Raw genomic sequence first — 13,333 nt, forward strand, 5'->3', positions numbered from 1 at the left:
ATAAGAAATGTTTCTTGAGCATCAAATCAGCATATTGGAATAATGTATGATCATGTCACACTGAAGACTGGAGTAATGGTGCTGACAATTCAGCATCAAATTTGGCATTACATGAATAAATCACATTTTAAAATATAGCAAAATAGAAAACAGTTATTTTAAATTATAAGAATATTTTATATTGTTGCAGTTTTTACTGTATTTTGATCAAATAAATGCTGCATTGGTAAGCATAAGAGACTTCTTTCAAAAACAAGTTACCAACACCAAACTTCTAAACAGTAGTCAATGAATTCTGAAACAACACCACCAAACAGTCAAGCAGTCAGCATATAAGACATTTTATTAATTGTATATTGTATGTTGTAAATTAATTGGCTGCAAGCTAACTTTTTGAATCTTTCCAGGCTTATCCAACTTTTTTTTTGCCATTTATCATCAACATTTCAATTATGAAATCATTTCTCTCTTTACCTGTAAGTTGGGCACAGAGGGGATGGATCACATTCTCTCTCCTCATAAAGAGTATCGGGGCACTCTTGACCTCCATTAGCAGGTCTCTGGATGATCCTGTGACGGGACTGGGTTGGTGCAGTAGCATTCACTAAAAAAACAAAGAAATCCACAGTATTGAGAGAAAAAAACATGAAGTTCAAAATCATCAATTTGTGCCTGGTTAGGACATGTTGTTGTGGACTACAAGTTTACCTGATAAACAAGAAGTGGGACAGGCACTCCATTCGCTAAAAGGTGTGACGATGCAGTCAATTTTGCAAGGTAAAGGACAAGACCGGATCGAGTCAGGACGAGAGGATTCAGGACACCTAAAGAATATTCCAGTATGAGACTATCTGTATGGTGTTCTACACAGAATTTAGGATGAAAGATTTTGAGGTTCCTTACCGTTTTGGCAGCACATGTCCATTCCCAGCTCTCCTGCACGTGACTTGGCGCATCTGTACCCCTGTACCGCAGGTGGCATCATTCTCCATCTGTGGAGTTGTGCTGTTACCTTCACTCTCGTCTGTGATGTTGTTTGGCATACAGGGATCCCAAGGTGAAGTATGCCAGTAGTATACTGTGCATGAGTGTGTGCCGCAGGGTCTCCACTGCTCCAGCTCAGGGGCCGGAGGACATGGCTTTCCATCTATGACATCTATAACCAGAAAAAAAGGTATTTTTTACATCCCAAACCTGTCAATAGCAACAACAACCGTGTAATTATTTATAACTTCAACAAATCTACTGTGCACTAAAAATACTGCACATTGATTTAATATGGCATCACTGAATCATTTACTAGCCATCCGGCATATTATACTGTATATACATATCGATCATTAGCTGTGCATATTCAGCAGATTCAAATATCACACTGTCTATACATATTCATAGCTTGGAGCTCAGTAAGATTTTTTTTAAAATAAAGTATTACTTTTATTCAGCAATGACATTCAGTTGTTCAAAAGTGATACAACCCGAATTGCAGAAATGTTGGGACGTTTTTTTAAATTTGAATAAAATGAAAACTAAAAGACTTTCAAATCACATGAGCCAATATGTTCTTCACAATAGAACATAGATAACACAACAAATGTTTAAACTGAGAAATGTTACATTTTTATGCTCAAAATGAGCTCTTTTCAAATTTAATGCTTGCTACATGGCTCAAAATATTTGGGACGGGGGCATGTTTACCATGCTGTAGCATCTCCTCTTCTTTTCCAAACAATTTGAAGACGTTTGGGTATCGAGGTTATGAGTTTCTGGAGTTTTGGTGTTGGAATTTGGTCCCACTCTTGCCTGATATAGGTTTCCAGGCTGCTGAAGAGTTCGTGGTCGTCTTTGACATATTTCTCCTTTAATGATGTGCCAAATGTTCTCTATAGGTGAAAGATCTGGAATGCAGGCAGGCCAATTCAGCACCCGGACTCTTCTACTACGAAGCCATGCTGTTGTAATAGCTGAAGTATGTGGTGTTGCATTGTCCTGCTGAAATACACGTCGTCTGCAGTGCAGTATATGTTGCTCTAAAACCTTTATGTACCTTTCAGCATTCATAGTGCCATCCAAAACATGCAAGCTGCCCATACCGTATGCACTTATGCACCCCCATACCATCAGAGATGCTGGCTTTTGAACTGAATGCTGATAAAACGTTGGAAGGTCTCCTTCCTCTTTAGCCCGGAGGACACGGCATCCGTGATTTCCAACAAGAATGTCAAATTTGGACTCGTCTGACCATAGAGCACTTTTCCACTTTGAAACAGTCCATTTTAAATGAGCCTTGGCTCACAGGACACAACAGGGCTTCTGGACCATGTTCACATATGGCTTCCTTTTTGCATGATAGAGCTTTAGTCAGCATCTGCAGATGGCACGGCGGATTGTGTTTACTGACAGTGGTTTCTGGAAGTATTCCTGGGCCCATTTAGTAATGTCAATGACAGAATCATGCCGATGAGTGATGCAGTGTCGTCTGAGGGCTCGAAGACCACGGGCATCCAACAAAGGTCTTCGACCTTGTCCCTTACGCACAGAGATTTCTCCAGTTTCTCTGAATCTTTTGATGATGTTATGCACTGTAGATGATGAGATTTGCAAAGCCTTTGCAATCTGACATTGAGGAACGTTGTTTTTAAAGTATTTCACAATATTTTTACATACTCTTTCACAGATTGGAGAGCCTCTGCCCATCTTTACTTCTGAGAGACTCTGGTTCTCTAAGACATCCCTTTTATAGCTAATCATGTTACAGACCTGATGTCAATTAACTTAATTAGTTGCTAGATGTTCTCCCAGCTGAATCTTTTCAAAATTTCTTGCTTTTTCAGCCCTTTTTTGCCCCCGTGCCAACTTTTTTGAGATCTGTAGCAGGCATCAAATTTGAAATGAGCTCATTTAGTGCAGTGTTAATTTCGTTGATGAATAATTTTTATCATAATTTTTCAACGACATTGTTTTCCACTGACGACAACAACGAGACGATAACGAACAAAAACTCTTTTTGAATGACAAAAATTATGACGCAGATCTATTGACTCCTAAACTCTAACTCTGTGTCAGAACATCTCACGACTCCATGTAAATATCACTATATCAATAAGTTATTCATAATTTTTTTCTACCTCGTATTGCTGCTATGTAAATACCCTGTACAACGTTTTGCACATTCCTTCTATATTGCTATTTAAGTCAACAAACATACTGACCTGCACATTTATATTTATATTTTTTATCTTATCTTATCTTATATTTTATTTTTTTATTTTTTTTCTACTTTTATTTTTATTAATATTTATATACATTCGGTGTGTTTTGTATTCTATATAATTGCACTGTCCTTGGAGTGGACCTGACTTACATTTCACTGCTGGTTATACTCTGTATAATTGTGTATGTGACAAATAAAAATCTTGAATCTTAATCAAGCAACAGAAGAAAGACATCACTCACTGCTCTTGACTGAAAAACTTTAGTAGCTTTTCTGCTTTAGTAAAACTTTAAGATTCATCTAAATTTATTTATAGAAATAAATGTCTGCTTGAAAGAATGAAGAATATTGTAAACAAATTGTTATAAAAAATGCATAATTAGCCTATATAACCATTGGTATTTCATTAAAAAGAAAACCATGTTCTTGTTCTTTATGAGAAGTGGTTTTATTTAAATTTAATGAAGGCATGTTGTGTGTCACCGCAGTTAAATTGCAGTCTATCATGATAAAAAAAATAAATAAAAAAAAACATCAAACCTATATAGCCTAATGAATTTGGAAATTTTAGAGAAATACTTAATAAATGCACTGTAACTAAACCCATTAGATTTCAGCCGACTAAATTTACTGTAGATTTATTTGATTAAAATCTTATGATATTTAGTCGACTAAAACTAGACTAAAACTAAAAACAATTCAGATGACTAAAATATGACTAAAACTAAATGACATTTTAGTCAAAAGACTGACTAAAACTAAATCAAAATTTGCTGTCAAAATTAACACTGATTTAGTGTTATGTTCTCTATGTTTTATTGTGAATAAAATATTGGCTCATGTGATTCGAAAGTCTTTTAGTTTTCATTTTATTCAAATTTAAAAAACGTCCCGACATTTCCAGAATTCGGGTTGTAGAAATGCTGTGCTTTCTATTCTATAAAGGATCCAGAAAAAAAATTGTGAGCGATTATGTGAGATTCAGCACAGCAAATTAGCATATAAAAATGATTTCTGAAGGATCTTTTACTGTAACACTGAAGACTGGAGTAATGAATGCTAAAAATTCTGGGAATAAATTACATTTAAAATCATAAAAATATAAATTTTAAATGACTATTGCAATTGTAATATAATACAACCGTTTTTGATCAAATAAATCCAGCCTGGGTGAACTGAAGAGGCTTCTTTAAAAAATGGATCTCTGACAAAAATATATAAATAGCGTGTATTCACACACCCACACATACTGTATTTAAGGATGAAGGGCCATATGTTTGAGGGGTCAAACAAAGGATATGTCCCTGGTGAATGTGTCATAAAGAAAGTATCTATAATTCATTGGAAAGAGCTAATAGAGAAGGGAATGACAGGACAAAGACTAATAGAACGTCATTTTAAAATGGGGATTAGAGATTTGGACTCAGGGTAAATCAGAGTCTACAGTTTAAAAAGAGGCATTTGAATAATTAAATCGAAAGAGTCACAAAGAAGGGCTTTAATAAAGCCCAGTATGTGAGGGCTGTTGTACCCAATTTTTCTGCAACAGCTGGAAACGTTACATTTCCAACATGTTTTCATAATTTGTGCTTTGTGTATTTATTATTTATCTTCATTGAGTGTTCACAATATAACTTGACAAAACATAACCATATCATCATCATCTTTATCATAATGAAAATTTTATTTGCATGCAATTCTGAGCTCAACTTGTGCGCTATTCACTTGGCTTGGTGTCCTACGTGCGTTGCACAAACTAAATGCTTGTGGACCAAATGTTCAATCTGAGCTCACACTTTCCAGGAAGAGCCAGAACAAGACGTGAGCGACTTTGTTTTCCCTCCTGGTTTTTACTGGAGCAGGACTGGGAACAGGAAGTCCAGGGGCTCCAGTGTCCCAGTACACAGTCCCCAGGAAAGGGCATCTCACATGGCTGCCGGACTGGAGGAGGATCTCCTGAACACTGATCATTAGGGACTGGATCACCTATAATTCAAAGAGGAAAGCAGACATTTTTGTTCAAATGCATCTAATCAGGAAAAAAACGTCCCTGTTCTCAGTGGTTTTCTTATTTTATTTTAATTTATATCAACATACTGTATACTGCTTATCTTTTCACAGTTTCGTTTTTTGAATAACACTTATTCTTTCCCAATAAACAAGCATATTTAATTAACATCTTCGAATACAACCAAAGGAAATATGCAATTAAACTTACTGCCAAGAAACAAAATTAGAACATTGAAATAATGATCATGGCTTGTGTTTAAGCACAGGAAAATCTTGGTTTCCTCTTATCTTGCACCTAACAATCAATTTTCTTTAATTAAAGTAGAATAATATGCAAATAAGATGTTTAATAGCACTCTGATTGCTCTATTCTTTTCTCAAAGACCATGATTGGACAACCTTAAGGCACTTTTTTAATTAACAGACAGCTTGAAAATAATTATCTGATAATTAAAGGTGCAGTAAAACATTAACACTAAACTTCACTCAGTTCACTATGGAAAATACTCTAAAGAGTCCTAATTGCTTCACTGCAAAAATAAATAAATAAATACCATGAAGGAAAGAACATTTCAGTGGCGATAAACTCGAATAAACTCACTAAATGTTGTTAGTTTTATGCTTAAAATGGGGGAAAATCTGTAAATTACAGTATATATATAAAAAATTTATATATATTGTTATAAATGAGTTTTAATACATTTCAGTAGGCTCAGCTTTTTCTTGTAATGTGCATATTTTTAACCACAATTGTAAATGTTTTGAACAAGAAAAAAAAAAAGAAAAGTTAAATTTTTTAGCTTATAACTCAGTGAGGAAAGATCAACTCGCATATACAAAATCTCACTGAAGATCTTTTTATTTTTGAGATTGGAAAGAACAATGGACAAATATACACAAACACAGAATCAACTAGTAGAACATGCTCTTCAGGTTGTTTGTGAGATAAAAGAACAAAGATAAAAGGCGAGTAATAAACCTAACTGGGTCTGGACAGACTCTCCTCTGAGAATCAGATAATGAGCCGCAATAGTTCATTTCTTCATTACATTTCAGATACAGGAAGGGCAACGTTTCTCCAATTGATGTTAGGCCTTAAAAATCAATCTCTCTGAATTGTATTCATTGCCTAGGATGTAAATGCACTAACGGAGTTCTTTTTTTTAAAGAGACCGTCTCACCTGAAGATGCACAGCTCTTAATATGTATTTTTATGACTCCTGTAATCACCACTTTCCTGTTGCGTTATAAGGGTTTATTTGATTTTCTTTTCACATGGCAGACAGGGAGATTTTTTCACCTATTTGTACTGTTAAAATAAGCAATTTTTCAGAGTGATTATGTACCCAGAGCCTTAAAAAGTGCCATATAAGTGTGCCAGAACTGCAGGACTGCAGGACTTTAATAGCATGCTACTTCATAAACATCAAACTAGCAGTCAGATCACAGAAACTGTCTGGCCATTGGAAAAACTACACTTTGAGCTTTTTGCTAAGGCCAATAAGCAATTTCCTATAGCAACCATTCAAAATGTAATAGCAAATGCATAGTAATGTGATCAAAACTAGCACTATAGTAACTATATATATATATATATATATATATATATATATATAGGATTGTACTTGATCATCATGGCAGTACAGAAAACACCAACTAAATTTTCATCAGAAAAATCTAGTGTATGATTTATAAACTCACATTGAATAGCTGGGATGAACACTTTTTTTTTTTTTTATCTAATGTTGTTGTGGGAACGTCAGATAAGGTGACTTTAACAGTGTAAAGTGATTACAACTCAAATCTTCAGCAAGAATACATTATCACTTTAATTCAACTGCACTTCAGCTTTAATGGATTTGGCATTTCAGCTTCACTTTGCATTTTGTAGAACATTCCAAGTGCATGCTGGGAAGATGATGCTATCAGGTTGAATGCAGATATGTGTCGGATGTAAAATTCCAGCTCCACTGCATCCAGCCATGCCTGACAATTGCCTAGCTACAGACGGACATATTTCAAATACAGTTGTAAGCCCCTTAAGACCACTTATATACTTACTACTGATGGACAACACACATGCTGACACTTGACGTGGATGAGTGACGTTACAGTGAAAGGCCTTAGAGGACACCTAAGGCTCCTTGGCAGTTGTGTGTCAAAGCTGCATCTTAAACTCATCTCAATGAGAAGTACAGAAGACAGATAAGAAATATGCCACATACTCGCCGCGAGGAGAGGAGATTAAAAAATAGCTTATCATTTGCTTATGCAAGTAAAAATAACTAAATCGCTGAAGAGTTTGAGGATGGGGATAACAGAAGGTTGAAAGTTTGCATACATTAAAATACGTGACCCTGGACCACAAAACCAGTCATAAGTGTCAATTTTTCGAAATTGAGATTTCTACATCATCTGAAAGCTGAATAAATAAGCTTTCCATTGATGGTATGGTTTGTTAGGATAGGAAAATATTTGGCTGAGATACAACAAAAAATCCGAATCTGAAAATCTGAGGGTGCAAAAAAATCTAAATACTGAGAAAATCACCTTTAAAGTTGTCCAAATGTAGTTCTTATGCATATTACTGAACAAACTTTTTTATATATTTACGGTAGTAAATTCACTGAATATTTTCATGGAACATGATCTTTAATTAATATCCTAAAGATTTTTGGCATAAAAGAAAAATTGATAATTTTGACCCATACAATGTATCTCTGGCTATTGCCACAAATATACCCCAGCGACTTAAGACTGGTTTTGTGGTCCAGGGTCACATATGGTGTCTCAAGACACGACATTGGTCCTTTCATAATAAATCAGGTCATTTATTTATTTGTTTGTATAGGTGCAGTAAAAAAAAACCCAACTGATTTTAGCATATAAAATGCTAAAAGATTGTACATAATGATGTACATATTGTTACAACATTAGACAACAGATTACAAAAGGTTTAAAACATAAAATGAAATATTTTAATGACTGGAAATATACAAGTCATATGGACTGCATGATACTTTTAGGGTGCTTTTTTAGTTTCTTTGTATGGAAAAGAGCATATTGGACATTCTACAAAATAACTCCTTTTATGTTCCATGAACGAAAGCAAGTCATATAGGTTTGTAACTTCATGAAGGTAAGAAAATGATGACAGACTTTTCAGTTCTGGGTCAAATATTCCAGTAAAAAAAGGTAAGAAAAAGGAAATGGTGAGCTGCATACCTGTGGCAGACAAACACTCCAGAGTCTGTTCTTGGAATCCTGGGCCACACGATCCATTTTGTGGAACACAGGGCCCCTGTGATGTCACTCGCCACTGGAAGCAGACGGGGTCATCGCAGGTCATCGCTTCGCTGACATGAGGGCAACTGTCGGACTCCACGAAAGACTCCTTAATTACAGAACGAGTTCTCACCCTGAAACCTGTAAGTGAGGTGTACGCATGCAAAATAACAAAGAACTATAAGCGATGACTCAAACAGTAAACCTCTATGCCAACATTTTTGCAGATACTGTTCCCACACTCTGGCAAAATAAGCAGCACAACAGTGAAATATCGTGGCCAAATATGCACATTAAGGAAAGGAGAGAAGAGACAGAAAATGGAATATAAAGAAAAAGGCGTTTATAGCGAGTCTAAATAGAAGAATACAGCTGAGTAGGCAGCACCGCAGCTTAGGGTCAGAAATACGCCAAGGACAGGGGGTGTGAATCTAAGTGTGTGTGATTTAGTTTGGATATGTGTGATCTGGTTTGATGGAATGTTTTCGTCTCTCACCTCTTCTCCCTTGAAGTTCTAAACAGTTGTCATGGAGACAGGGTCCCCAGGGTGACCAAGGCGTGAGGGGACAATGTTTCTGACAGGGAATGAAGCAAGACTCAGCCAATAGCGGTAAAGACCCGGTGCACAAGTTCCTGCCAACAGGCCGATTCACTAATAATAAAACAACAGGGAGAGATTTACAAAACTATATGAAATGCATTTTTAAAGATCTAACAGAAGCTTGCACAAAAATAAATGTAATTCAAATCCGTCGTTCTCACTGTGTGGCCACAGATTACCATTTAAATAAAAAAAAACAAATGCAGAGGAAACTAAATCTCCCCCTTAGCGTTCTGCCCTGAGACTCAACAGCCTATGAAGGATTAAATAAAATGAAAGCAATCTAGAAAATCTTTTTTTCCCCACAATGTTTATGCCGTCAATGTTTAAAAAAAGACTCTCATTAGTGTTAATCACATTTGCTTATTGTAACGTGAGATGGACATATTATTAGTACTCTGATCCAAAACCAGAAAGTCTTCCAAGGCATCATCCTCACGGAAATGGAATCTTATAATGGAATCGCCCACAAATTTACGCTCTTCTTGTTTCTAAGCTAACGAAACAATACTCTAATAAGCATAAAGCTATATAATGCACACATTTACAAGGTAGAATGTTGCAAGTAGATTGAAACCTTTTTATCACTGTATATTGCGTTTTTGTACTGAATGACGCATAAGTCTAAACATCTAAACTTGACTTTGTTTGCCACTGAGCTTATTTCAATGCATACTAGAATCGCCTTCAACAGTAAAACATGAAAAAGTTTGGTGTCTGTAAGATTCTTGAATGTTTTTGCTCTTTGAGGCTGCATTTGTTTAAAAAATACAGTAAAACAGCAACATTGTGAAATATTATTACAATTTAAAATAACTGTGTACTATGTGAATATACTTTAAATTTTTATTAATTCCTGTCTTTATCCTGAAATAATTCTAATATGCTGATTTACTGTTCAAAAAGCATTGTGTATTGTTATTATCATTGCGCTGCTTAATATTTTTGTGAAAACTTTGATACATTTTTCAGGATTCTGTGAGTAATAAAAAGAAGAAAAAAAACTGAAATATATTTACTGGCACATTTGGTCAATTTAATATGACCGTGTTGAATTAAAAAAAATGCCACCAGTGTGATGCCACCTAGTCATCTTGGCTCATGAATATTAATTGCCTGATGGCCTGGTGCCACACCCACCTCCCGAGTAAGACCATGGTATACTGATATTCACCAATGACTATCATACTCCCATAAAATGATTTCAAATAATACTGTGATACCACCAGTAGAAAAACTAAATGTTATCTGAAAAAATAATCATATTTCTATGATAATAATCTATAGCGAGTTCTTACTATGGGATGGTACTGTGTTGTCATGGATCCTGACACAATATGCCTCTCGGGTCCGGATCCCACGTCCACACAGGATGCTGGTGTTGTTATGGCGATGGTCCTGCTGACTCAAAAGTGGGGTCACCTGGCATGGTTTCCAATTGGTCACCCTCCACTCATACCTGTATTTCCAGCCAATTAAAAAAAAAAACATTAATTTGAAGTCAAATTAGAGTCATCTATTCAGTCTTTTCAAAGTCACAATGAAATTGAAGTAGCAACAAAGCTTTTCTTCTATATTGAGACATGACTCCAAGCTAAACGGATCATCAAAAAAAAAAAAAAAATAAGTAGAGTAACATTTGATTAAAAGTTGTGGTCAATTTTTTAAAACGTAATTAAACCTAAGCATGGGTTAACCATTCACTAAATCAATAATATGCATTTATGGCGAATTTAATTTTCATGTTGAGTTTAAGAACTACAACACCTTGGGCACAGTGGCAGAGTGTCTTCTAAAACATTACAGTTTGCTTTTTCCTCCAGGGCAGGGCATGGCTCTCCTCCACCAATGGCTGCTCTCTCCAGGCTGCGGCTCCTGATTCTGAAGCCCGGGGATTGGTCAGATGTCCGACACGTCTTTGAACACGGACTCCACTGTGACCACTCAGACACTTTACAGTCTCTGGGCATCATGCATGAGCGAAAGTTCACTGGGCTGTTGTTATGGTCGCAAAGGCTGGGGGTGAGAAGGAAATTTACAGTATCATCTTTTTTACCGCATTTTTATGACATGGTAAAAAGAATTGTATTGCTCTAAAAAGATGATTGATATTTTGTAGCCCTCTGCTACCCTTTACTGGGTTAACTGGCTGGTTGAGCTCTCCTCTATCCATCTTTGATATATATATATATATATATATATATATACACACACACACACACACACACACACAGAGAGAGAGAGAGAAATCATAATTCTAAAAATTACATTAACAGTTACTGTTTAGATACTTTCAAAGGATTTCATGTTTTTGTATCGCCTTAACTTAAAAAAAAGGTTTCATCTGCCTGTTCTGAAGCTGCTGGCATACATTTAGCCTCTGGCTAGTATGACAAAAAAGGTAGCAACATAAACAGAACATTTTTCAAGCTGTCTCTCGAACTCTCCAAGGCTGATTCTCGCTGAATATACTGGCATACAAACAAGCAAAAGCAAACAATGAAATCCTGTGAGAGAGAAAGAGAGAGAGATGGGGTGATCCGTGGGTGTTCAATTTATTCAGAAGTTTAGTCTGGCTTAATACGAATGCGAAAAAGTTTGCAAACCGCAAGGGGAATTTTATAATCTGAAGACATACAATTATGTTAATTTATTATGCAGACAAATAAAGACTGGCATTAGCATCTTATTGTTGGTAACACTACTGATGCTACTGCATAGACAACAAAACATCGCTTGCAAAATATTGATTGCAAATATGTTTGTTTTAAAGTTGAACTGACACTGAATAAACATTAGTGGATTAGTTAAATAGGGGACCACAAAGTGCTAATCTTCAGTATACTATTATAAAGGTAATAGTCATAAAATAGAAAGCAAATAATTAGATTCAATAATATTACAGTGTTTCACTGGGATAATGAGTTTGATACGCAAATGCATAAAAACACGAGTCAAAAAATTTCACTTGGTGATGGGAATTAAAACAAATTCAGATTTATATGGACATTTTTACACCTATTATGCTAAATTACCTTTTACGTGTTGTTTGAACATAAACACAAATCCATAACTGTTTTTTAACTTGTGTGTTTTTGACATTTTAAGGGCAATACGACATGAAAGAGAACTCAGTGTTTCTGTGCGCTTGCTTTGGATGTGTGTGCTCTGAAAACTGTATATCAGAAGTTTAAACTAATATGGTTTAAAACGCATGATTTCAGCACAATAGACATGATAATCAGAAGCAAATGTTTTTTTTAGCAGATTATCCCTTGAGATTTTAGCAGATTATCCCTTTTTCCCTTGAGCTTTAGACATTTTGTCAGTAGACAAATGGGCTCTCAATGGGTGCTAAGAACTATGATTAAATCAAATAAAAATACACAGAACTTGAAAATATTTGCAGCGAATCAAAAAGCATAGCTTACTTGTCTCACTGGATTTCTGCTGTCCTATAGCATGCTCGACAGGATGTGGGCATTTTCAGAAACGTTTCTTCCTTTTTCATATTCACTACAACACACGGCAGTCCTGCGCTCTCTCTGGAGCTTATTATTGTAGTTTTCTAGGAGCAACAAGTACCATTTCCATTAAAATCTAATGAAAAATTAATAATAAGCAGCCAGCTTTCGATCTTCCCTCAGCTGGAAAAAGAAACGGTTGGAAAGTCTTCTCTCTTTTCTGTCTCGCCCACAACAGAAGGTAAAATTTAGATTCTGTTATTTGACAGTGTTACCAGTAATGCATACATAAATATCAGCATGCTCTTTGATGCAAACAGCATCATATGGTAAAACAGGAATCCATCTGCACTCAAGGATGGCAGTGCTTAATACAGAAGACACTAATATCCTCACTGTGGGGAGACATTTAATCAAACAAGTAAATTGATTGCATAACACTATTGCATAACTGTCTGCTAATAGGCCTGTATCATTTATTCATGGTCAGATCAGTAATGAGTCCTCATTGGAGCTCTATTTGATCACAGCCGATCTACATTAGTTCTTTAAAAGCTTTTATTACTCAACTCTCTCTTCATTCTGACTAATTGCAGCAGTCTGGACATTTTTGTATTTTTGCAAAATGCTAAACTGTAAAATTGGCCAATTTCTAACATAGTTTCATGTCTCGTCTCACTTCACAATGTCTTTTTTCTTACATAATAAAACAATTTTCTTTTTTCTTTTTCTTCAACAAGGTCTTTTTTTTGGTAAGAA

The 13,333-nt window shown here is 35.5% G+C and overlaps 1 protein-coding gene across 1 annotated transcript in view; it reads right to left on the reverse strand.

The window, feature by feature from the left end:
• Nucleotides 1–13,333, reverse strand: part of LOC306856975 (thrombospondin type-1 domain-containing protein 7B-like) — a gene marked incomplete at both ends in the record, with an annotated part of 43,759 nt that overhangs the window by 14,396 nt on the left and 16,030 nt on the right. Inside the window, 8 exons of the mRNA XM_079396567.1 lie at nucleotides 475–604; nucleotides 709–824; nucleotides 904–1,147; nucleotides 5,009–5,200; nucleotides 8,450–8,650; nucleotides 9,006–9,161; nucleotides 10,409–10,569; nucleotides 10,878–11,126. Coding sequence (XP_079252693.1) covers nucleotides 475–604; nucleotides 709–824; nucleotides 904–1,147; nucleotides 5,009–5,200; nucleotides 8,450–8,650; nucleotides 9,006–9,161; nucleotides 10,409–10,569; nucleotides 10,878–11,126 — 1,449 coding nt within the window. The remainder of the gene's footprint in view (nucleotides 1–474; nucleotides 605–708; nucleotides 825–903; nucleotides 1,148–5,008; nucleotides 5,201–8,449; nucleotides 8,651–9,005; nucleotides 9,162–10,408; nucleotides 10,570–10,877; nucleotides 11,127–13,333) is intronic.

The sequence above is a fragment of the Barbus barbus genome (genome assembly GCF_936440315.1).
Source record: "Barbus barbus genome assembly, chromosome: 37".
In the NCBI taxonomy this organism is placed as follows: domain Eukaryota; kingdom Metazoa; phylum Chordata; class Actinopteri; order Cypriniformes; family Cyprinidae; genus Barbus; species Barbus barbus.